At 34.8% G+C, this 27579-nt stretch overlaps 1 protein-coding gene across 3 annotated transcripts in view; it reads left to right on the top strand.

Moving 5' to 3' along the window:
* The window catches only part of Msrb3 (methionine sulfoxide reductase B3), a 118084-nt gene that overhangs the window by 37369 nt on the left and 53136 nt on the right, over nt 1–27579 (top strand). For all 3 annotated transcript variants that reach the window (XM_042699020.1, XM_042699022.1, XM_042699021.1), the window contains 2 exons: nt 8490–8598; nt 10214–10291. In XM_042699020.1, coding sequence (XP_042554954.1) covers nt 8490–8598; nt 10214–10291 — 187 coding nt within the window. The remainder of the gene's footprint in view (nt 1–8489; nt 8599–10213; nt 10292–27579) is intronic.

Raw genomic sequence — 27579 nt, 5'->3', positions numbered from 1 at the left:
TCTCAAGAAAATCAAGCAGTAGCACAGATCAGTTTTTACTACATTGAGGTTAATTTAAATTATATTAATAAGCTTAAGATACCATGTGGAACACATATTTCTTTTTTTTGGTCGGTCGTGGGCTTGAACTCTGGGCCTGGGTGCTGTCCCTCAGCTCTTCAGTACCACTTGAGCTACAGTGCCACTTCCGGTTTTCTGGTGGTTTATTGGAGATAGGAGTCTCACGGTCTCTCCTGCCTGGGCTGGCTTTGAACCGTGATCCTCAGATCTCAGCCTCCTGAGTAGCTAGGATTACAGGCGTGAGCCACCAGCGCCCGGCTGAACACATATTTCTTAGATCTCCATTTTTTTCCTCTTTCAAATCTGAATCTATAGTTTGTCCCATTTCTTGCCCATGTAAAAATAACTGGCATAGCTTTATATACCTCTCAACAGGGCAGGAGAATTTTACCATCTTGACATGTACACAGTTAACATATTATACCTGTCTTCTTATGTAGGTGGAGTTCTGTTCCCTACTTGGGTCTTTGGCATTTTTGACCTGGCAGATAGTGTTCTATGAATATTTGAGTTTTCTATATTCCTGTTTTAGTCAGCATGGTCAATCTAGTGGGCAAAGTGTGAGAGTATCAACATCCTCTTTCCTAACTCTCCACAAAGCTGTGCTCTCCTCAGTGAGAAATTGAACTTATTTATTTGGAACTTTATGTTGCTCGTCACAATTCTTAATACAATCTATATGATTAATATGTCGCTTTGTAAAGTATGGCTCAGTATTAGGATTAACAATATATATCTTCAAAGAATGTACAGAGTGCCTGGAAAAACAAAGTAGAACCAACTCAAGATGTTTGGTGATAATTGCATCTTACTGTATTTGTCCATGTAACTATTTATCTTGCAAAGGAAATACACTAGTAGTAAGAGTGATGGAAAGGGGTAAAATTAACAGGGCAATTGAATTGGAAGAAAAATTGGAAGAAAATTTCTTCTGGATTTAACTTTTTATACTGTCATTAAAGAAAGTAGAGGACTTATTTTATCACCTATGTACCATTAAAGCATGGTATTCTTAATTTCAGAAGTTTAAAACAGAATGTTGTCTTGGCATTGCTTATAATGTCCAGTGAGGTTAATTAGGACTCTGTGCATGCATGATTACAACTAAAGCTAATTATATAATTAATTCATGTAAGGTAACAGAAAAAACAGTGAGAAAGCATAAAATATGATTACTATTATGATGAATAAAGGTATGATTTTAAATCACATATGGAGAAGAAAAATATTTTCTTTAAAAAACTAATTGTTTGCTTTGTAATTGCTAAGAATTATAGTTTAATTTTGTATATATCATAGCTAGAGCTTGCAATACAGAAGAAATTAAATGGAAACTAAATGTAAAAATTAAGATTTTTTTAAAATAAAAAGATAGGCCTTCCTTTGATTATTTCTTTATGGATGTTCCCTATACCTGTGATTACTCTGAAGAATAGATTTAAAGTGTTTCAGAAGGATAGGGCATTTGTTATAAGAACCATTTTTTTTCCTATGCTCATCCCAAATTCTTCATCAAAAACATCTATTGAAGTATCCTCTTTCACACGACTCCAGGTTGAGAATGATGGTCTGTAGTCTTAAGTGGGTTGATATATAGTAGACAAAGTAAGTTAGCATAGTTTTCATGTTGATTGTATATTAAAAGTTCAGCCAGACAAATATTTTCTGAGAGCTTTTTTGAGTATAGCACTGGGATTAAAGGACATTCACTTAAGATTTCCCTTGCAAGTAAAAACAGGGCATGTTAAACAACTTTTGAATTAAGATATGTAGTAGTAACTTTCCTGGCTTAAAAGCACATTCTTTGCATGCTTGAATTGTTTACTCCATTCATATTAAGGTTTTTATACTTGCATTCATGTTACCTGTTCCTCTTGTAAAGTTCTTCCTTCAGACATCAGCACAGCAAGCTTCCTCTCTTCCTTCAGTGCTTTGAAGAAAGACTGTCACCTTACTGAGAACTTACCTTGACCACTCTAATAAGACTGCAGTCCTAACTTCTAGCACTCTTGATCTTCATAGCATGGCTCTACGTTTGCTTTTTTTCTATTGCATACTTGCCACCTTCTAAGAGATTTTATAATTTACCTGCTTACTATCAGTATATTTTATCTGTCTTCCTATACCTCTCCTGTAGAAGAAATGCCATAAAAGTATGGTCTATATTTTGTTCTCTGCCAAGTGTTTAAAACAATATCAGCACATAGTTGGTGGTCAATAAATAATTATTGAATGAATATATTTTGCTGAATATAGTACCTGGCATTCTGTAAATACTCAACATTTTTATTAATTGTAAAAAGAGGGCTCATTGTGGTATTTCTATACATGCATGTAATGTGCTTGGATAAATTAATTTTTTTTTATTTTTTGCTCATACCAGGGGCTTGAACTGAGGACCTCAGATTCACTTGACTTTTGCTCAAGGCTAGTGCTCTTCTACTTGAGCTATACCTCTAATTCAAGCATTTTGCTGGCAATTGATGTTGGAGTCTTGCAGACTTTTCTGCCCAGGGTGACTTTGAACCTTGATCTTTCAGGATTGATCTCCAGTTCTCAGTCTCCTGAATAGCTAGAATTCAACTTTTAAAATAAGTTTTAACAGGTTCCATTATTTTCTTTTCATATATATGTATGAAGTACTTTGAACATATTCACCTATGCAATATTCTTGATTCTTTTTTTTTTTTTTTTGTCGGTCGTGGGGCTTGAACTCTGGGCCTGGGCATTGTCCCTCAGCTCTTCAACTCAAGGCAAGCGCTCTACCACTTGAGCTACAGCGCCACTTCCGATTCTTTTTTTTTTTTAAGGAGAGGTTTTGGATCAGTGGTCCTCAAGGTATCTTAAATTGTCAGTAATAATTTTTAAGGTGAAATTCATTGCATAATTTGAGAAGAAAGTTGTAGCATAGTTTTTTTTTGGGGGGGGTGGTCCAGTCGTGGGGCCTGAGCTCTGGGCCTGGGCACTGTCTCTCAGCTCTTCAGCTCAAGGCTAGCGCTCTACCACTTGAGCCACAGTGCCACTTCCGGCTTTTTTCTTTTTGCTTATGTGGTGCTGAGGAAACCCAGGGCCTCATGCATGCAAGGCAAGCACTTTACCACTGAGCCACCTTCCCAGCCCCGTAGCATAGTTTTTAACCTGACAGAAATATGTAAAGGGCTTCAATCAAACAAGGTCTGCGCAGCCTTAGTTTTGTGGAAACTGGAGGCCTGAAGCAAAATGTCCTAACAGTTTAAATTCTATGCTAATTTCAGGAGTGTTTTTCCTAAATGGTAGAAAAATTAAAAAAATTAGAGATGATTCTACAAGTAGAGAAATGTTTCTTCCCCCTAAATGTTGCATTTTGCCCTTAAAGCTTTTATTAAATTGGTAGAATGCAAACAAATGCAAAATAATTTGTTCATGGCATATATTTTATATTTTATCCTAAAAATGGATTGGTTTTAAATTTTATAAATTCTCACACATTCTAACACTGATAAGCCTGGAATAAATAATTGTTTTTATGTTTCCAGTATGACAGGCTAATAACTAATATAAATTAATTAAATTTTATGGTTAAAAATTGAAGTATTCTTTAAATTTATACCACCTTTAAATATAGTTTGTAAGATGCTTAAACATGAACTTTACTGTTTTAACTTTAAACTTAAAGCAAAACAAGATATTCTTATCTCTTATTTATCATCATGAAAAATTATGTAATAGAGTCTTCTTTACTGAAAAAAATCCAGATTTTTGTAACCAAAATTAAAGTTCTGGGATCTTTAGGTTTTGTTTAGTTTAGTTTTTTTCTACATTGAAATATAAAATTTATGACTTAAAAGTGCTTTAAACATTTAGGTAACAGATCTGACTTACTTCTTAACAGAAAGTTAAAAAGCCTTTCAACATTTTATAGATATGGTGAGACTCCTGTATGAACCTTGTCACTGACCCTGTGTTGAAGGAATGAATTTAGGGAAAACAAACATTGACTAATGGACAGATGTATTTACTTTTCTGTATATACTTCAGTGATTATAGTTTTTAAAACGATAGTTAAGGATGGTTTTTTAAAGCTGAAATTTATTGCATTATTTGAGGAGAAAAATGTAGTGTTTCTTTTCCTTGACAGAAATATGTATGGGATTGCAATCAGACAATGTGGGTTTGAGTTGCTATGCCTACTTTGTAAGTTATAACTTCTGTGAATTTCAGTTCCTTCTAGGATTATGTTCCTAGAAATGTGCAGGGCACACAGTAGGATGCAAAGTCTGATTTTATTTTCTTCCTTCACTTTCCAATTTTGCTGATTTTTTGAAGATAACTTAAAAATACCAGTGTGAGGGAATTATTATAGAAAAATATCAATAAATATTGATACGCTTGGAAGTATCAAGTGGACTGCCTTTTAAAATTCAGTTCGAGGGCTGAGAATGTGGCTTAGTGGTAGAATGCTTGCCGAGCATGCATGAAGCCCTGGGTTTGATTCCTTAGTACCACATAAAAAGCTGGAAGTGGTGCTGTGGCTCAAGTGGTAGAGCAATAGTCTTGAGCAAAGAAGCTCAGGGACAGTGATCAGTCCCTGAGTTCAAGCCCCCAGACTGGCAAAAAAAAATTAAAAAAATTCAATTCCAGTTTTAGAATTCACTGAGATTGGAATAATAAGGTAACACTGCATTTATTCAAACAAGATTTAGGTGTGATAATTGCTGCTATCCTTAAAGCAGCAAATCTGTGAAGGTTGGCAGCACATAGTTGGAGCAGTGATTTGTTTAAAGTCACTTGATCAGGAAGCAGGAGAACCAGAAAGCAAACTCTGTAAGCTTATTTCTCCATACAACAAGAGCGTTCCACTGGAGTTTCCAAATAATCTGCCTTGAGCCACAACATGGAATAGCGTCAATCTAAAAAGAGACCTTAGTTATTAATAGTCCTGGATTGGAATCAAGATAGAACTGATCTATACCAAAATTACACTGTAAGGAATGGAATACGATTAGATACTAAAGGGGTTATATTACTCCTTTAAGCATACTTGTGTTATATTTGTATACACACACCCTTGGTGCCTTCAAAGTACAATATTAGAACATTTAACTAAAGGGAAATGTCTTTCCTCAACATATTTCTAAGCCAATTGAGAGGTCATTCAACAGATGTCACAATACTAATGTTGAATTACCTTGTGTAATAAGAAAATTACAGTACAGTAAGTGAAGATAGTAAAGGGAAACCATTCAATGAATTACTCTAGAATTTCAAAATGAAATGATACCTTCAAAATGAACAGTGGCACCATATGACTTTAGAAAAGTGAGTCTGATAGAGAACAAGAAATCAAGAGACAAAAGTGAAACTTTTCTGTGTTTATATATGCCAATTTGAGGGTAAGCTAGAAGAGCTAATGTAATAGTATAGCTTTCAGTTGTTCAAGAAGTACATTATTATTAAACTGTGTAGCAAGATATTTACTAAAATCTGACTAAATTCTCATAGAGTTGTTTAGTGTAAAATTACAATAATAGTTTTTGTTGCATATATATATATATATATATATACATATATATGTATATATATCCTTTTGCTATTTGGTTTACTTAAAAAAGGCTTACTGTTTGGAGACTATAATATGACCAAATAATAAAAACGTATAAAATTTGACAGCTTTAAATAATCACTAGCATTTCTTAGGGAACAAACCTCACTTACAGTTAGGAAACAATATTTATATTTAAGGTTGAAAAGCCAGGATGTAGGAAAATTTTGCTAATTTGGAAGATGACCTTTAAGTGCACCAAAACCAAATAATTTGTAGGCTATGACATAGGGCACATTCCTACAAAATTTGTGTGAATACTGCTTTTAGTGGTTCTTGAAAGACAAACAAAGCTGGAATGAAATCTTTATTCCCTTCACAAATAAGACGGCGACTAACAAAGGAATACAGCAGCACTCTTTCAAAGCTCACCATTAAAATGAGGTCTCTGTAGCACAGTTAATGAGATGGCTCATAGTGGAAAACAATCTGTTTTTAAGAATGTTTAGATCAAAAGTAATTTCTAATCTATGAAATAAAGTCTCTTCAATACCCTTCATTCACCAGTAAAGCTTTTATGTTTGTATTATTTACTTGAATCAGATGTTTTCAATTTTACCTTTTTTCCCCAGTACAAATAGTTGACATGGTTCATCAATACTGACCAACAGTTTTATTCTTTTACTTCAGAAAAGAGAGATTTTTGAGTGGGGAGAATGAAAAAGAGAGAAACATCTTTGCCTAAACGATTTGCAAGCATCTGTGCTTTAAGCTACTTTTTATGAACACTCCTTAGTAAATGACTCAAGGTAAAAAAGCAGAAAAGCATCCAATGTTAGGAAATTGCAATCCAATACCATGTAATTTAAACCTGCAGTTGCTTCTCTTGTACTAAATGACATACAGATGGGTAGCTTAGTTCTCTCAACTTTGGGAACACAATTGGTCTTTTTGTATGAATGAACATATACCAACAAAAACATTTCAGACAAAATTGTTCAGTTGTAGTTGTACAGATTTTAATTACCATTGCCATTGAAAAGAAACATTTTAACCATGATATTTAGTCAAGTTTTTATTTAGTGAAATTCTGACAATTAAAAAAATACAGTGGTCCCAACAAACAAAAACAAAATTACTGGGTCATAGGGGAGCTCTATGTGGAGTCTTTTGAGGAACCTCCATACTGCTTTCCAAAGTGGTTGAACAAGTTTTGTAGGGAGTCTAATGAATTGAGGAGAAACTCACTTATCACAGTCTACTTAAAGAAAAAACTGTCCTTCATTCATGCTGTTGAGAAGCTTTCTCTGCAGAACAGACAGTCCTCGGGGAGACATTTTTATTTGTTCCTTAGACAATATTAAAAATGTAACTAATAGGTATCTGGATAAAGCCTGATCTATCATTGGGTCCAGTGAGGTGTGAAGTCCACATATCATCTGTGATGTGCCAGCTGTTCCTGTGGTTCTTTGCAGGCCAGGGAATGGGTGCTGTCCATTGTTGAAGGTCAGCAGAAGCAGTGTGATTTCCTCAGGCCTACCCAGGGACCTACCTTTTCTATTTGCTCTTTTCTGTCCTCATATTTTCTGATAGAAAATCAACCACTCTATCTTGGTGGCCCTGATTCTGGAAGTTGATACCCTTCTTCGATCCCACAATCAGAGTAACTGGTTAGTTAATTTTTTTCTGTGTTTAATTTCCCTGCTCTCACATTATGTGATGTTAGATACCTTGAAAGTAAAAGGAGTAGAAAGCATTTCCACTCCTAAATGATACTTCTTTGTATTTCAAAAGAAGTTGAATTTAATATTCAGGAAACTGAGAAGACTTTCTTTAGAAACTTCAAAACATGGTAAGAAATCTTTACATTTAGGACCATCTGCAAGCTTCTTTCCTACTGTGATGGATGGCAAAGAAAAGCAATTTTACTGCAGTTGAGTAATGGCTGCCCTGTCCCACAGTTATATTTCTTTTCAATCATTTGTGCAGGTAAAATAAAATACTACATATAAACAGGTGTTGTCTGAACATTTTACTGCAGTCTGTACAGATTGAAATAAAAGCTGCCATTGTTATTACAGTCACAGTAAAATTAGTTCACCATTCAAATACACTTAATCAGTGAAGTCTTCCTAGCTGTATGTTGCTAAAGGTCTTTAAATTAACTGCACTCACTTTTCTTCTGTGCATTGACTTTTCTTCCTTCCTGTTTTCCTCTTTGTTGAGAACTTCTTGATTCTGTCTTAATAGAAATGCCTTCTCCTACTGAAAATTTTCTTTTGAAATTGCTCCCCTTTTAACATGGTAACATAACAATCTTTAGAGAAACTTTTATTTCTAAAGACTGTTTAGAACCTGGTGAAATTTCTGAAAGGATAACAGAGAAGAGCAGTTCCTAGTTGTAGAAAAATATACCTAGGAGCTCACAGAAAAATAAATAGGATGATAATTAAGTCTTCTAGAATGGAAATTAAAAGATGACACAGTTTTAAGCTATTCAAGATGCAAACTTATTAAATGCAGTTATATTTGACTTAATATGCCCATAATCTTATGTGTACAGTGTCACTACTTACAAATAGACTTAGCCTCTGGAAATAATTTTTAATAGGATTTTCAGGTTAAGAGATAGGGTGATACCACCATTTTGCAAATATTCAGGAAGTTTTTAGTATCACATGCTAGCACATTGTCACTGCTACAGTAGAATCACTTGCATCTTAAGAAATACCTTTTTAAACTTAAGAGAAATAATCAGCTGCAGCTCAGGTAAGATTTTCTGGTGCATTAGGGAGTGGTCTGGTCATTGACAAGTGACTGTAGAAGCTGTGCTGTGGCAGCTAGCCAAAGCAATTATTTAGTATTCAAGCTAAAAAGCCTCGTTCTCCCATATCCTCTCTCTTTCCAGGGTCATGTAGGGATAAAAAGAACTGTAAGGTGGTCTTTTCCCAGCAGGAACTGAGGAAGCGGCTTACACCCCTGCAGTACCATGTCACTCAGGAGAAAGGGACCGAAAGGTAAGGTGAGCTATAATGAAAAGCCATTAAGGAAGAGCTAGTTTACTTCATCCTCCTTTGAATCCTCTTCCTTGTCAATTAATTTAAAGGATACTGTGCTTACTTACTGGATTCAACAAATTAGTACTTCTAAAATGTTTGGAACTGCGATTGTTTAGGTTAGAACTAAGTTTTATTTGTCCTTTCCTCTGTTTAATGAACACCCTATCTTATGTAAAGTCACAGGGCTTTTGTTAGGGCCTGTTTTAGTTCACAGCAAAATGTGTGGAAGTGATCGCGATTTAGGTACATTTTTTGGGAAGACATCACAGGAAGCAAAACCATGAGGGACATGGAGCTATGCCAGGATGCTGAAATTTTGAAGGTGGCCATTGTAAGCGTAGACGTTTTGGCTGCAAAAAAGAAGGTAGCATAATTTCGTTCCTTTCTGCCCCACTCCAATTTCTTTTTGAAGCACATGTGGAGAAAGTATTTATTGGCTCATTTGTGGTTGGAATGTCAAAAATTTTCAATAACTGCCCTCACATGGCTTTGGTCCTTGGAAGTTCGCCCTAAAGTCCTGAAAAAAGAGTTTGTTCGCTTCCAAGACTGTTTTTAGCGAATAAAGTCTCTCTCAGCTGATTCCAGCTCAAAAGCAACTTGCCAAGGTCCAGCGATTTTGTTGTCCAATTTATACCATGGGGTTTGGCCTAGGGCCGTAAACTTACCTCTGATCCAAATTTATTAATGATGTAACTTTTCATTCATGAAAAGTTACTGAAAGAGCTCTTTACCACACACGGTATCCTTGTTAATAGGCAACCCTCTCTTCCTGTCACAGTATCTACTGTTTACTGAACTTACTAAAATGTTGGGTCTCTGACAACGTCCACCCTTACTGGACAGTGAGCCAGTGGTGGCCTCAATCTCAGCTCGGGGGACTTCTACCCATCCTGTTGTGTACACGACTAGCAAAATGATTTAATGCACACAAACAACCAGAGATTAGGTCATTCTTAAAAATTCTGTTTATAAAAAAATTGGGCCTCATAAAGCGGGTGAAAGGATAATAAAAACAAGCTGCGGAGCACATAGACTTTTTGTTGGGCCAGCACAGCTGATTTGTATTAGCTCAATGACCTCCTAGCCTTTAAGATTGTTAACTTAGAAAAATATTCCCTTAAAGCTGCAATATTCCTTTTCAAACCAAAAAATAAAACTTCCACTCAAAGTCTTGGCCCCTTACTGCATTTTCGTGTATACTCTTAGACATTGTAGCATAGCAGAAATCTTATGTAATACACACACACACACACACACACACACACACACACACACACATTGTGAATCACACTACAGACTTTGTATAGGAAAAAAGTGTTCCATACCTAGGTGTCTTGATTTTTTAAAAAAAATTTAACCCAACTAGTTTGATGTAGCTATTTTCACATTTTATTATGTAGGTTTAAAATGTATTAGTATTATTTAGAGTTCCATATGTTTGATTTGTTCTAAGACAAAAAGCCCTTGAAAAGAGTTATTAGAGAAATGCATTTTAGGAGCTAATATGTTTTATCCTTGGAAGTGAGGCTAGCTTTGCTTAATTGTTTTTGATGATCTGTTTATTGTTTATTAGTGCCTTTGAAGGAGAATACACACATCACAAAGATCCTGGAATATATAAATGTGTTGTTTGTGGGACTCCATTATTCAAGTAAGTATATTAAACACCTATAGGCATGTAAATATCACAAGTGAAACAAATTTGCTATTGCTGTGCACTTTAGAATCCTTACTTCTTTTTCTATGTCTACTTCCAAAACAAAAAGTAATTATAGACTTTCGTGGTGAATTACTGTTATACACTGGTTGATTTTGCAGTGTTTAGATCTCTTAAATACCCAGAATTAACTTGTTTATTTCAATAATTACTGTGTTTGGCAGTTATAGGATTTTGGTGAGCACAAAAATATTTATGTATTTATTGATTTTTCTACTTTCAAGTGATGACCCAAAATGAATTTATTGGTCCCTATGGAAGCTTCTTCATATACATCACGCAGATTTAATTATACTTAGCAAATAGGCTATCCATACTTCTTCAAGAAGGAAAAAAAATCTTTATTGAAAAAATATCTTTATTGAAAGTAATGTGAGAAGACTAATGGATAATTAAAGATAGGTAAGAATGAAATCTGTGAGGTTAACAGTTTTTACATTGATCTCAAACCTTTAGTTTAAATATCTCAAGATTTTACCATAAAATAGATAGTAAATAGGCTTTTTGAACACAGTAGTTAATTCAGACTGTATATTCAGGAGAGCATAGATCATATTCAGAAAAGACAGTCTTTATATAAAAATGTATTTATCTAGGAGGAAAAGATCCTAGAAGTCTTATATTTCCCATTGGCTTGTTAGATTGGAGGTATAAAAAGACAGAAACCTTATCTGAGAGTAAATGTCATTTATTTAAAACAAAACTACAGAGTTTCTTAGGGGAAAATCAATTAAGAATATATACTTGTGAGGCTGGGAAGGTGGCTCAGTGGTAGAGTGCTTGCCTTGCATACATGAGGCCCTGCGTTTGATTCCCCAGCACCACATAAGCAAAAAGAATAAAAAGGCGGAAGTGGTGCTGTGGCTCAAGTGGTAGAGCGCTAGCCTTGAGCTGAAGAGCTGAGGGACAGCACCCAGGCCCAGAGTTCAGGCCCCATGACCGGACCCCTCCCTCCCCCCAAAAAAAGAATATATACTTGTAGTTTGTAAAACTCACTTTATATCTGTCCATAAATGTTGTCTTTTAATACACTAGCAAGTATAGATTTTTCAAAAACAATGGGAAATAGTCCCTTAATTTTTTTAAGAGTTTCAAACTGTCCTTAAATTGAACAGACCTTATTGCACATTAATATTTGTTGAGAATCTTCTCTAAATTCTTAGGTATTTATTGTTCATGCTAAAAAGACCCTTCAAATTGTCGCCCATTTCCTCTCAGAAAACACATGTCCTTTTTATCTCAACACTTTTAGCTGGTATTGTAATGCTTGATGGAACACTAAAGATAGTTGCTGAGCCATGTTAAATTTGTTAACATCCCAAATGGTAAAAATTGGTCACATCCCTTTTGCTTTTTTGTTTAAGATTCTCCATCTCTTTCCCTATTATGTAATTCACTAAAGTACTGGATCTAAGGAAAACTTACTGTTTTAAATAAGAAACAGAGCCATTGTAAATGAAGGATTTAACCTACTTGAGATTTTGAATTACAAATCCTTAAAAAGGACTCTTATCCAAACAGATATGGGTGGTAATCAGATTTCATATTTGATGTGACATTACCTCTGTTTCTTTTAGCATTCTCATAAAGATAGCTTTTTTTTTCTAAAATTTTTAAGGAATGTGGTTTAATGTTCTTATCCTACCTGTTCTCGTTTTAACTGAGTGCTTTTCTCTTCATGGTTTCTTATCTAATGTTTGAGGGGCAGTGGGAACCCTTTGCTTCTTCTCCTTCCCACTGAAGATGGGTTTGTTCATTGGACTGGTGCAGCCATTTCCGTCTGGAGAATGTGTCCCCTGAGTGATCACAAGTCAGGTGCAATAAGGCATGAACAGCTTTGATAGGAGGTTGTTTTCCCCCCACACCCTACAACGGTAGAGGTGGAACTGAGGACTAGACAAGGATTACCACTTCATGAAAGGTGTCACATTTTCCCCCTATCCCAAATATTGATTTATTTTCCATGGGTACCATTTCCAGCCCATTGGAGTGATTGCTCAGAAGAACATTACTTCAGAAGAAGAGACCAACAAAAGCATAGCAAACAGTGTTGGCAAAACTATTAAAGTAGTATTTCATTTTGCAAGGTTCCTGGCACAGCTCAGTCCACTTCTTTGTCTATCGGTTTGTCTGTTTCTATATCTGTTGTCTTTTTATCTGCCTTCTTGAATGGGCTGCCATAAGAACATGTTTCAATATGCTTCTTTAAATAGGAAAAAAACCGAGAAAGGTGAAAAACTTTAGGCAGAATTCTAACTTGATTGGTTTGTCAGTGAGGACTGGATTTACTAATTACTTCATAGTGATGTATTTCTTCACTCATTAGTGACTTAAATATGTAGCTTTAAGGCTTTGATCTATCATCTATCTATCTATTTATCTATCTATCTATTAGTATGTATGTGGAATATATAAAACTAGAGAAATTTATCTTTTGCAGTTATTTAAATGCCTGGTATGATGTTTTAGTTGTTGATTTAAAATATATGAGGAAGAATATATCAGTCTGCACCCAATCAGAATATAGAGCCCACATAGTTATTCATGTAGGAAAGTTTAATATAAAGAATTATGAACTGTAGCAGAGGATTTTAGTGGTGAGGGATTGGCTAGTGAGAAGTGAAGAGAAATTCTAGAGAATACAGGAATAGCAAACATGACCATTAGGGCTGACACAGAGTGTCCTAGAGAGAGCTTCCTCCCTTTCCTTTCTCTGAGATAGAGAGGGCATGTTCATAGTTACTAAAGGGCAGACAACTCATAACAATGCCATGATGTGGCAGCTTGCTGGAAATCTGCCTTTTGAAATTTGCCCGAAATCTACCCCTTAGGGAGTTAGGAAAAACCTAGGGCAGGAATTGTCTCAGAGGAGGCAGTCCACTACAAAACCACCCAAGGAGGGGCTACCAGAGCAGATACCAGCCTATAGGATCCTACGGATTCTCTGTGTGCTGAAAAGAGCACCAGGCACTGGAGAAAATGCTCCTGCTATAGCCACTGGGCTCTTGGGAAGCTGTGTGTGCAGCTTCCCAAGAAAGCTTCCCAGGAAAAGGTTTTGCACAGGACCTGGGTTCTAGAGAAGCTGTGCATGTGGAACAAGTTGGGTAGAGGAGAAGCTATGTACACAGCCAGAGCTTGGCACTGGAGAAGACACCCAGAGCTGCATACATCTGGGAATGGAGAAGCTGTTGTACTACAGAATTCCAGTTCTAGAAAAGCTGTCTGGGCTAAGGAAGCTTGTAGAGCAGATATGCTCAAACCAAAAAAGAAGAGGTCTTTACCTCCTGACGTCTCTTACCTGGGCCCTTGACTGCAAAGCTTAATGGCATGCTCGCTGACAAAGAAAAAAAATTGAAGGTCCCAACTCCATTTTCTCAGAGCAAGCAAATTACATGGATTTAGAGACAGGAGGAAACAAATTGATATCTGGTACAAAGTATGTCATATATATATGTATATATATATGCACATATATATTTTAAGATGCTTTTTATTTATTTATTTATTTTTGTCGGTCGTGGGGCTTGAACTCTGGGCCTGGGCGCTGTCCCTCAGCTCTTCAGCTCAAGGCGAGCGCTCTACCACTTGAGCTACAGCGCCACTTCCGTTAAGATGCTTTTTAGAGATTCATAACCCAAATCTGAAAATCAATCATTAGTTTAGTGAATTAGTGATATCAGAAAACCTCTACAAAACTGGTTTTAAGCTTGAGATATGAAGTATGGAACCAGTTGGAATGTGTGTAGTGTTTTTTTGTTTTTTGTATGGAAGGGAGCAACAAGAGAATTAAGCACAATAGACTAGAAGATCATTATGAGAAATAATAAGAGGAAAAAGAAAGAAGAAATGAAGTACTGAATTTGAAAACATTTAATCATATCAGTATGGAGCACTTGTTCCCTCAGCTTTCATTTCTGTTATCTAATTACAGTATATGTGCACATGTGTACATAATCCTCTTCTTTTACGTGAGTGACTTCTTTACAATAAAGGCTATTCAATTATTCTCATTTCATTTTCAAACATACATTCTAAATACATTCCCTATTTGAACGATATACTACTTTCTTACTGCTTACCAAGTACAAAAACCTCATTCATAGGCTTCTTATAAACCAAATGTGTAATTTATTCCATGGTTCATATTTTCTCCACATTCACAAATTTTACCAAGCTAGTTTATTTCTTATATAGTACTTCTGACTTTCAGTTAGTAAATTAACTGACAGAAGCAAGAGTGTTCTCACCTCTGGTTATTTGAACTTTCACAATTTCATAAAGTGAATTTATTACACATCAGATAAACCAGAGAAGACATTGGTAAAATAATTTAATTCAGAAAATATTTTGGCCACTCATATTGTGCTTTGGCTGATACTTTGCCAGGTGTTATTGAACAACAAATAGAATATGTTTGCTAAACATTTTTTTCGAAAGGCACTTAAGGTTTTATTTGCATAGTATGAAATGCATAACAAACAGGTTTAAAGATGGCAAAATATTATTAGTATTATCAATTGTTTCAGTTTGAAAATATATTCTCAAATATATTTTCAGTTTGAAAATATATAACTGCATTAAGTTGGCCAAGGATTCACAGAAAAGATGAAACTACATTTTACTATGTAGAGAAAGCAGTTTAGTTTTTTTCCAAGTAGAAGAACCTGGTAGAGAAAGTTGCATATGACAAGAGGAATTACAGATAAGATCAAAAGTGGATTTTCCAAGGAAATAAGGAAGGTGGGGAGATGGTTTATGTTGGGAGTGGTGGAAGATATGGCTGGAGCCTCATAGGGGATCAATTAGTGAAGTCCTTGAATATCAGAGAAGATATTTAAGTTCCTACTTGAAATCCTTTAAGCCCCAGCATCTTTTCTTCCTTTCTTTCTGGTCCTCTTTCTATCTGGTCCTCCCAGGGTGAACTTTGTTGTTCCTCGTCTCTCTATGGCGTGTCATATGTATTACCAATCATTACAATTTCTACTTTGTGCTTGTCTGCCCTATGGTAAGTGATGCCCTAATAATACTTACACTGCTCTTCCTAACTTTATCACAATTTGATATTTATTTATTGCTTATATGCATGTCTAAACTTTGTTGGTTGGTATCTGGAAAAATTTTAAATATAGGAATAGCATGGTGAAAATGGGAAATAAGTCATCAGTGCACAAGATGCATTTCTGGGTGTGAAAAGAAAAGGTTATGGAGTTGTAGTAGCCTTAATAGGAAAGTTTTTCTCTTGTTAGCTGATAAACCTCAGTGTTACCAACATGAAAACAGTTCCTGACAATTTTGTTTGGAACTTAAGGAATAACGTAGAACATGTAATATTCTACATACATTTACTTAATAGGCCTTGCACTAACTCATTTTATACAATTTTATTAATGATAAATGCAATCTTACTAAAATAATATCTAATGCTTATATGGTACTTAATGTATACCAGGTACTAAGTGCTTTATATAAACTCATTTAATCTTTATAACAACACTTATGAGACAACTGAGAAATGATAATAGCCCATGACAATCACACAGTGAATATATAAATGTATTTAGAAGAGTAATGCTCAAATTTTTTTATAAAGAAAGTTAAAAAATTATAAAAGAATATTTTAGTATTTTATATTGTTTATTCTGGTTATTTTGCTCAACATCATTGGAACAAGTTGAACATGCAGATATTGCAATTCTTTGAAAAAAAATCTGTCACAGCACTTAAGTAGAAAATTGAAGGTCATCTCAATCTATGAAGGCTTGAATTAAAAGTAACTAGATCCATCATGGCAGGTCATCAAGAAAGACTCAGTTTCAGGCTGGTTGTTATCCTCAGGGAGGTATCTGGAATCCTGATAGACAGTGTGTAGGAGGCCATTGAGCCATTCAATTTCTGTGAGGTGGGGTTGGATTTATGGACAGGATTCTAGTAATTGATGTAATTTATTTTTATTTTATTTTCTCCTCAATATAATTTATTTTTACATACTGAGTTCCTGTCATATTTTTCCTCAGGTCACTATATTCCAAATATTTTCCACTTAAAAGTGTTCTTTGTACATTCCCAAGAAGGCTCAAGGCCAGTTGACATGTGCAATCCTAAATGTCTGGAAATTTCTCTGTGTCTCCCCTATCTCAAACAGTCAAAATAGAGAGAGGCTAAAAGCAATTAGAATTATTGGATACCAGCCCTTACATGCAGCCTCAGATTCATTATCTGTAAAGTGGCGAAAATAAAAACAAACGTGTAAAAACCAATGACAGAAGAATTCCTAATATATACCAGGTACTCAGCAAATGTTCAGTGTAAGAGGCTTGACCATGTTTTGGGAATATGTACTATAACAACACCCTGAAAAATCTTATAATGTGAGAAAGTATAGGCTTTATTAGAGTCTGTTAGCAGTAGATATTAGTGTGATGAGTCACTACTCCAGCTGTGTTGTTACATTTCAATGGAACTTTGCAGCAAAACTATTCACACATGCTATATTTCACATGAACCTCCTGTGCAATTTTATTCTAGGCTACCAGAAAATTTAAGCCATTTTTTTTAGCTCTTTAAGAACATAAGCTCTTTCACTGAGGAAATTCCATTCCAATGCCACACACAATTTACTTAACTGTGCCACTCCGTGTATGCTATTTCATTCACCACTAAAGGAGACTTTTAACATTGAACTTTTCGCTCTTGGATGCAATTTTCTGTCTGTGTGGCAGGAGAGGATAGAAGAATACAGTGAGAAAATGAAGATATCCATTCTTCCCCTCCACTCAGATCCTACCTCCTCAATTCTTTTAACACTGACCATTATTTACTAATACTCCATGTCAGTCACTGTGGAATTCTAGGGACAACAGCATGAGCTTCAAGAGTTCTTTTAATAGAATTCTAGCTGGAAATTGCCCATAATTCTAGTGAAGTGCTAACCTTTAACAAAGTGTACTTCAAATTTTAAAACATTTGAATTGCCTGTCATCACATTCTAAATCCTTTAAAGCTTTCTAGTGTAATGAAACTGCTCCAAAATGAATTAGATTCTGAGTCATGGCTTACTAAAACATTGGCTATATTGAAATAATTCACATATTATTTTGAAGAGAATGTAAAATTGACTTCTCCCATCCCATTGACTTTGTTTTTGTTTTGATTTTGTTTTGTTCCGAGATAATATAATTTATGAGAGACACTTGTTTTGAAGGAGTTGCCTTCCATCTTTGTCTTACCTGAAAGCTCAGGATAAGAACATAGATGGCTTGCAAGTAAAGGACTTTCTTGAGCAATTGGCCAAGATATGAAGGAAAAAAGCCCTCCTCTAGTACTTGATCTATTAAAATAAGAGTATGGTCAAAGTGGTAGGGAAAAATACCCACAAAAGAATAATAAAACAAACTTGGATGAATCTCACCTTCTCCCTCCAGTCATTTACCAATTCTAGTCATGAGAAGAGTAGTAAAGATTACAAACATTGTAGACAGAGACCTACTTCTGGGAAGAAGAGATACTAGTAGACCAGGGTATCTCAGGCTCAACACATCTGACATTTGGTGAGGAATAGATCTCCAGACTACCTTCAAATTAGATGCCCAGAGCATCCTGTCTTCTACTCTTCAATCATGACCAATTTTTTCTCTAGACATTTTCAAGTACATCCTGGGTATGCAAAGTCATATCCAGTTGAGAACAACTGATCTAGACAGTCAACAGAAAAATCAGTCCTTGATTTATAATATCTGCTGGGTTTTGTAGTCATATCCTTGAATGTGGAGTTGGGAAGAGGCGTGGAGTAAACATCACAAAATAGTATTTCTACGTCAGGTGCTGGTGGCTCACATCTGTAATTCTAGCTACTCAGGAGGCTGAGATCTGAGGATCTTGGTTTGAAGCCAGCCCAGGCAGAAAAATATGTGAGATTCTTACCTTCAATAAACTAATCCCTAAAAGCCAGAAGTGGAACTGTGGTAGCGCATTGGTTGTTTTTTTTTTTTTTTAATTACTTTTAGAGCATTAGTCTTGAGCAAAAAAAAACACACAAACACAAATAGTGTTTCTAAAATAGTATATGTATGCTATAAGTTATATTTATTTAAGTAAGAAGAAGTAAGTTTGGGGTTATTGCCTTTTGATATCATTTACTAAACATTAATTTCTAGAATTTATTTTTAGTAATTGTTATTTTAGCAGCTATATCTGAAGGAAATATTTTAATTAATATTAAATGTTAAGTTTTTTCAAGTTTAAGCACCCACACTTGTCTCCACTGTTGTGGTCTGCATCCTAGCCTCAAGTCTACAGAATCCCAGATTAGATTAGGTAATTTGCCTCCTTTCTCCCTCTCAGCTGCTTATCAAAGCATAGTATGAATTCTCTCTGGAAGATGATTACATCATCAAGATTACAATTTTTTATAACAGTGCCTGGTATTTATACAAAATTAGCAGTCATAGAAAAGGAAAAGATAAAAGGAAATAAATTGACAAAAGCAAAATGTCCAGTGAGAGGGCCCAGATGTCCAGAGAGATATTTAAGTTAAAAAACAGACGTTAACTGTGATTAATACGTATCTATGAAAATAGAAAAGAGAGTTTCACCAGATAGCTATAATTTGTTGTAAAAAAATTCAGTTTTAGAGCTGAAATGCAATAACTAAAAGTATAAACACACAAGATGAATGTAACAGCTTGCTGGAAAAGGAGGTAAGATTCTTACTAGAAAACAGGTCAGTATAAAATAACCAGACTGAAGATAAGAAAGCTCAGAAAAGATAATGCTAGAAATAGGCTACACCATCTCAAGTATAACTCATGTTAAAATGAGAGCTATAGAAGGGAAGGAAAAGATGGCATGGAAGAAGCAGTAATCGAAGATGTAAAATATTTTCCAAGATTTTCTCAAACCAAAGGGAAAAAACCCACCAACTGTCAAGCCACAGATTTGAAATGTGCTACAACTCTGAAACAGGATAATACAATGAAAACTACATCTAGGCATATCATAGCAAAGCTGCTGAAAACCAGAGGCATGGATAAAATCCTAAAAGCAGCCATAAATATTTCCTTGAAAAAAATTAAAATTACCTAATACATTTAAAGGGTTAATCTTCCAAAAGACTGGTAAACTTGACCATTTTTATTGTCAAGTCTAATCAAGAGAGGAAGGAAGGAAGGAAGGGATAAAGGTTGGAAAGAGTGTAGGAAGAAAAGAATATTATTTTCAAAATACTAAGAATGAGGGCAGGGTAAAACTGAAGATCCACACACAAAACACTGTTTTTGCTCCAACAAACTAAAGATCTCAGTGAAATGGTAATTTGGTAAAAATGAAGTACAAGATATGACTCAAGAAGAATGATAGGACCCAGAGTAGTAACCCTGAAAGAAACAGATCAAAAATGTTTGTGCTATTAAAAACTGTGGAACAACAGGATATAGATGAAAGCTTATCTGCTTCTTTGATAAATGTAAATACTCCTGAAACAAAGTTCTGGGAAAAAGATTTTAACCAAAGAAAAAACACGGAACAATCTGATTTATGAAAATTGATGTAAAGTTCTTAAATAATATCAGTGAAAGGAATAGAGGAATATGTTGAATGAATAACCTGTCATGACAAGGTATGATTTATTTCAAGAACATACAAATGATTCAATATTGTGACATCTTAGGAAAACTAGGATCATATGTGTTAGAAGAGATTTCATAAAAATGCGCAATTTGTTCTTTAATAAAAGCTTTATAGTATTTTCCCCTGTTCTCTTACTAGTTAACATGTCAACAGAACACTGTATGGATATAGTAGGAAGCAATGTATGGATATAGTAGGAAAATCCAAACAAAAAATACTTTTTTTCTTTAGTCATACATTCAGTGCAACACATGACACAATGTTTTGTAACTAAATGTGTGTGAGGTTTTTTCCCACATACCAAGAAACCAGCAGACTAGCTGATTGTACTCCAATTCACTTCTGACACTATATACTTGGAAACAGCATCAGAATCCACAGGTTGATGGCTCAATCCTACAAGACTGCTCCTTGCCCTGAGATATCAGTAGCAAGCTTTGGGTTTTTACCTGTGTTCTTGACTTGGGGTCACCCCTTCCCCCCAACTAAGGTTCAATTAATAGAACTCACAGAAATGTATTAACAGATACTCTAAAAGGAGCAATACATATGATCAGCAAGCATAAGAAGTTACCTTTCACCTGTTACTAACAAGAAACTATCAAACTAGTAAAGATTTCCAATAGTGTCAAATCTGTTTTCGACATGGGTATGGGAAATGAGTACTTTCAAATACTGCTAGGATGAACATAAATTGGTAATGCCTTACAAGACAATCATTTATTGTTATGTCAAAGCCTTAGAATTCTTCATGCCATTGATCTTGCAATCATAGTTCTTGAAATTTATGCTAAAATGCTTTTTATATAAAAGATATAGCTATGAATGTATAAAGTAATTCTTTATGACAGCAAAATATAATTAAACGTTCCACATAAGGATCTAGACAAATGAAGTATGATGAAAATATATATACCTGATACTTTTAATACTATGAAAAAGAATACTTAAGTAGCTCAAATAGCTTAAATAATTCAAAATAAATTTGTTAGTTTCAAAAATATTATTAACATCATCCTATATTAATAAAATATACATATTTACAAATATATACATGGAAGGAAGTTCAGAAAGTTATGTGTCAAATGGTAGTAGTTATTGGTGGATAGTAGAATCATAAGTCATGATTTTTTTAAACTATACTTTTTACTTTTTCTAAAATAAGCCTGCCTTATACATCACCCTTATTTCTGGAGGGATAAATAGGAGACACATTTTTTGATGATACTGGAAATTGAACCTAGGGCCTCATATTTGCTAAGCAAGCACTGTACCACTTGAGTTATGCCCCTTGCTCTTTTGTTTTTATTTTGTTTTGGAGATAGGGTCTTGCTAATTTTCCATAAGTTAGCCTTGAACTTCTAATTCTCTTGTCTTCAACTCCTGAATAGCTAGTATTATAGACATATGCCACTGTACCAAATATTACTATGATATATTACAAATTTTAAGTAATCATAAGAACTTACCTTAAAACATTTTTCTACACTCAATTTTATCTCTTTTTTCACAACAATATTTTAAAAGAATGAAATGAAATGTAATTCCAAGTTTATTTTAGGTACCCAAATTCATTCTCTACTGCCTTCTAGCTTGTTGCTGTTTCTTTATTTTATTTTTCTCTCTAATTGGTTATAGTGATGATATCTGCTAGGTTTAGATATGGTTTCAGTATTTCCCCCAAGGATTCTTGGGTAAGCTTATACTCAGTGTGACAATGTTGGGAGGTGGTGGAACCTTTAAGAGGTGATACTTAGTGATTGGGTTATTGAGGTCTTTTCCTTAGAAGGGATTAATAACTACTTATGGGACCCTAGATAGTTTTCCTGAGAGTGGACTGTTATAGAAAGCACAAGATTGGTCCTTCCCTGGGCTCTGGCTTCGTATCTTGCCATGTCATCTGTCTCACACTTACTTTGCCAAAATGCCATCTACCATGTTGTGAAACCATCAAAGAAGCCCTTAAGTAGAACCAAATCTGATACCATGTCTGAGATCTGCAGAACTATGAGGCAACTAAACCGCCTTTCTTGACAAATTACCCAGCCTTGGTTATTTTATTATAGTAATAGAAAACTGACTAATCCAATATCCTAGGAAAGTGGCCAATGTGAACTAAACTGCCAAACATTCTGTTTACTTACCTTCTTTTAGTGTCCAGTTACTTTCAAATTTATCTCCCTCTTCATTACCATGTCCCTATAGTTTTCCTATTGTCTTCCTACTATTTTCATATGGCCCTAATCCAAGAAGCCTGGAAATAATTGATGAAGAATGAAACACAAAGATCAGAAGACTTGTATTTATTTCCAAACAGACATATATGAACTGTTTATCATGCTTGAATTGGGGAACGTTAAAGCAACATTGATTGGGGCTTACCTTGTACAGATATAATGCTAAATAAATAAAATTTTCTCTTTTATTCTTCATAATATAAGTTAAAATCAAAACTCATAAATGGCATATAATTGACTCCAGGTAATACCAACAGTTAAAGGTGGAAGTAGAAGCAAAGTTGAGGAAGTAGGAGTTCAAGACCTCCTTAGCTCCTGTGTTGTAATGTTTCCTAGCCCTGTGGCTGATCAGTTGTTTTACTAACTCACCATCTGGTAGTGATCACACTGTAGTGTTAATTGGTGTTAATTTTCTGATGATAGACAAGTGACTCTACTTGGATTTTAAAGTGGAGAAAGCTATGATTAAGGTGTAAAAAAATGAGGTTAAAGTCACAACTTACCCACTTTACTCTGTATTCCTTTGAACAAGCTTCTTAACCTCTTGGAGCCTTAATATCCTAATTTGTAAGACAAGGATAATACTTATATCACAAGAACTTTTGAGAGGATTAAGTAAATAAACTGGAAATGTTTTGTGATTAAACAAAAAAAAAAAAAAACTACCAGTGTGAAACATTGATAGTAAAACTGTATTTGTTTTAAATAGCAGCTGGCAAAAGTTAGTTCATCAGTAAAAGGGAGGAAATGTTGCTTGTTTATAATAGTTAATTGGGTTAAGTGCTGCTTCATAATTCTGGGAAGCTTTCTGCTTGTTGAGTTGTTCGTGGTTATTACAGATTAGTATTGATAATTGGTAGTAATTTGCTGCAGGGAATAGGAAGGGAAAGACTGTTGATTTTGCTGGAGTTAAAGAAAAATCTGTACCAGACTTCCAGGAAATGGTAGATAGTTGACAGTCCTAATCTCTCAGAAACTGATTGGCATATATTCCAGAGTACTCTATGGTTCCATGAGACCTAACTTCAAAAGATTAATAGTTAACAAGGTACCAGTGGCTTACGCTTCTAATCCTAGCTACTCAGGAGGCTGGGATCTGAGAACTGGTTTGAAGACAGCTCAGGTTGGAAAGTCTGTGAGACTCTTATCTCCATTTAACCACCAAAAAGCTGAAGTATAGCTCTGGCTCAAGTTGTAGAGTACATGCCTTGAACATAAAAGCTCAGGGACAGTGCATAGACCTGAATCAAATTCCAGGACAACCCTTCTCCCTGCCCCCCCCCCCCCGCCCCCACACACGTTAATAGACATAAAGAGCTATGATGGTTAGGAGACTCAGAATGATGTCACTTTGAAGAGATGTGTCTTTGAAGAGATGAGAACTGAAAGGGCTAGCATGATGGATGGAACACCATTCATGTTGGGGTAAGGCATACCTATGTGACCTCAGCTTAACTAAATTATTTTTTAAAAACCCTCTTTCCAAATGTCATATTTTGAGATACATATTTGAGATCACTCATCATAATGAACTTGGAGGAAGACAATTCATTTTTTTTTTTTGTCAGTCACGGGAGCTGAATTTTGGGCCTGGGTGCTGTCCCTCAGCTCTTTAACACAAGGCTAGTGCCCTACCACTTGAGCCACAATGCCACTTGCAGCTTTTTTCTGCTTATGTGGTGCTGAGGAATCAAACCCAGGGCCTCATGCGTGCGAGGCAAGCACTCTACCACTGAGCCAACTTCCCAGCCCTGACAATTTAATTTATATATGAAAATATACTGTTCTCTTAAATTCTGTTTCTTAGAAGCTTGAACTCCTCTACAGAGGAAGAGACTTCACTTTGGAAGCCTTATTCTCTCTAGAGATGCACAAAAAATCCAAAATAACATTCAGTTACTTTAAAGGAAACAATTATGCTAGCAGGAAGCGATACTGGAACTCAGAGAAGGAAGATGCCACGTGGTCTATGAAGAATGTAGAAATGGGGAGCCAAAGTGACCATTAGTTTATTTTTAGCATAGTCTAATATGTAGTTTAATAGCATAATCTAATATGTAGAGTTGAATTTTACAGGCTCAAATATGTATCACCTCACAATTGACTTTTTCTTCTGATCTCATCTCTTCATTTCCTTTTTCTTCATTGTTTGGAAAGATAAAAGAAAACCAAAAATAAGTAGTTTACTTCTTTATTTGTGTAATGTACCATTGATTTACCTACATTCTTTTCCATATTGTGTAAAGAGACCATTTTTATTTTCTGTTAATCTTCCCTCTTAAACATTTTCATTTTCTTCAGCTGTTTTTTTTTAATTACTATTCCCTTTTTTCTGTATTATTTAGAACTTCACCCCATGTAAGATTTCAACCAAAGTAATAATTCTTTCCATAATACAGTGTTGATTATTGAGCTAAAATAATGTTAAATGTAATTACAACTATAGATTAATTTTTATTTAATAACATTGATTGGACAAAATCTACCTTTTAACTTCTAGTATGTACCAGGACCTGATGTATATACTTATAATATCTTACTTAACCTATATAAGTTTTAGAAAGTAAATGTATCACCTCATCTTACAGTAGTAAGGTAGTCTTTAGAGTGAATTAACTTTTCTGAAGTAACTTAGGGGTAGAAAGTAGAAGAGCTAGGATGTAGTGCTGGTCTGTCTTTCACTGGCTGCCTTTTCCATGTAGACAGCTGGGACAAGGAATGCCCTATTTGTTTACTACAAGTATCTCTAGTGTCTAACACAGAGTTGATTCTTAAGGGCTCAATAAATATTTGTTGAAAAATGAATAAGGCATCCAGATTCTAAATATATTTTATATAACTTTTGCTCTTTTTAAAAAGTCATTTCGGTCTCAGTTTATTCTTCAAGATATTAATGTTTTGTAATGAATTTAGACTTTTCTTTTGACCATGATTTCTTTCTTTTTAATATTGGCAGCATTTAAGGCTTTGGCATGCTTTAGTTTAGTAATATTTCTTAACCAAGCAACCATAAATCTGAATTTTCACATGAAAGTGAAAATATGCATAAAACAGTATTTTGTTAAACCACATGATTTATCATACTACTTGTAATTGTATCATGTTTTCAAAGTGGCTTGGCTGAATTCTTGCTGTTCTTTTTCTTGTGACTATATTGATTTATAAATTTCTGGATTTTTCTGATGTCTTTGGTTTCTAAAAAATTATGCATTAAATGAGTGCCTTTCATTCATGTATTTTTCTCAGTTTTTTTTTATTATGGTAGCTAGCATGTATTTCTATTTTTAAATTAATTATGATTTTATTTGTGTCTATACTTGTATATTTGTAACATTGATATGTTCAAAATATAACATAGGGCTGGTGCCATTGGCTTATGCCTATATTCCTAGCTACTCAGCAGACTGACATCTGAGGATCTTGGTTTAGGGCTAGCCTAGGCAGAAAATCCCTGGAACTTATCTCAAAGTAACCAGTAAAAAGCTGGTATCTTAAATGGTATAGCACCAGCTGAGAATCAAAGTTGAATGAGAGTGTGAGGCCTTGAGTTTAAGCCTTAGCACTAGCATTAAAACAGATAGAAGGCCAGGTGCTGGTGGCTCATACCTGTAATCCTAACTACTCAGGAGGCAGATTTCTGAGGATCACAATTTAAAACCAAGGCAGGCAAGAAATATTCATGAGATTCTTTTTTAAAAATATTTTTTAAATTTTTTTGAAATTCTTTATTGTGATTGATTATCTATTTCCCAAATTTCACAGTATTGTGGGATAGTGAAGCTTAGTTAAAGTCACAAACATATTCTAACTTTCATAGGACAAATTGTCTATCATGGTCTATAACATTTATGAGTTCTATGAGCTTTGCAATACAGTTATTTCTTCCACGTTGGGTGATATGTACATTTTTTTTGTTTTGCATAGCATCAGCTGTTCCCTCTTTCCCACTTGTTCCCTCCCTCCCATCGCTGCCATTGAGTTGCTTAGTTCATTTTGGTCAATGTCCAGTGCAGCTGATGGGTCCTGCTATTGTATGCTTTTCCCTGATTCCCTCTAGTTCTGTGTCGTCCTCCTAGTTTCCCTCCGGTGTGCACATATATACCATATATATACCATATATGTGATCAGCAGCATGAGGTTATTTAGTAGTGATTCGATATCACATTACAAGGAGATATCACACTTATTAAGGAGACCATGTGCCATTTGTCTCTTTGCTCTTGGCTTACCTCACTCAACATGATTTCTTCTAGCTCCATCCATTTCCCTGCAAATGCCATTATTTTGTCCTTTCTAATGGCTGCATAATATTCCATTGTGTATAGATACCACAATTTTTGGAACCATTTAATGGTAATTTTGAAGGCAGGAGAGAGAGAGAGAATAAAGATACTTTTTTTCAAATGAACCTCTCAACTTTTCATGAAGAATGACCTGTAAAAGAAATACCATCAGCAGACTTCTATTTATACCGTACATCTTACTGCTCAGTGCTTACCAAAAGTTATTTTTATGCTTAGGTATTAGTATATAGATGAGAAATAAGTAGACATACTTGGAGTCATGATTATATATATGCAGGATATACCCCTTCTGTACATTTTTGTATTCCCATCATCTTGCATAGTTTACTACTGAAAATAAGCACACAGGAAAAACTTTATAATGAGTGAACAGCTTCACCGCCCTTGTTTGAATAATCCACATTATTTGCATATTATTTTTCTTACCTACATTTCAATTTCTTAGAGAGGGTTTATGAATACAGATGATAATATGGCCTAGTATAATAGAGGAAGCCTTTGTATTTCAGTATATGTTGTGTGTGTAAAATCTCATAGAGCTCTGAATTAACTTACACATTAGAACCAATTTTCCCTATCACCAAACTGGCAGCTTTAACTTACTTTATCATGTTTTAATTATTCATAGACTTAGATGTCGTCTTTTGAATGTTCAGTATGGTGTCTGAGAAAATTCTGAAATGCTCTCCTTTTAAAAAGTGAAAACCTATGGTTTTCATATGAAGATGTTTTCTGCACATTTTATGGACATATTTTATATAATATATTTCTTATATATTGACCACTTTAAAGGGATCTGCAGAATAAAGATTTTCTGGCATTTTTATGTCTCGGAATAGGTATTTTAGAGAATTTTTTAGCATTATGTTTTGTTTTTTTGGGGGCTTTCTCTTAATGTACAGATTTGTTTTGTATATTAACTCTTAGCACATTTTTTTATTAACTCTTAGTTGCCAGGTGCGGTGGGAACATAAAAATCTGTGACACCCAATTTATACCTCACGTGAGTGTAGTGTCAATGCTACACTATGGAGGGACTGAGCCAATAGCTGTAGTG

The sequence above is a fragment of the Dipodomys spectabilis genome, unplaced genomic scaffold (assembly GCF_019054845.1).
Source record: "Dipodomys spectabilis isolate Male_0828 unplaced genomic scaffold, ASM1905484v1 ptg000234l, whole genome shotgun sequence".
NCBI classification, from domain to species: Eukaryota; Metazoa; Chordata; class Mammalia; order Rodentia; family Heteromyidae; genus Dipodomys; species Dipodomys spectabilis.
This window is presented reverse-complemented; position numbering and strand designations above follow the sequence as displayed.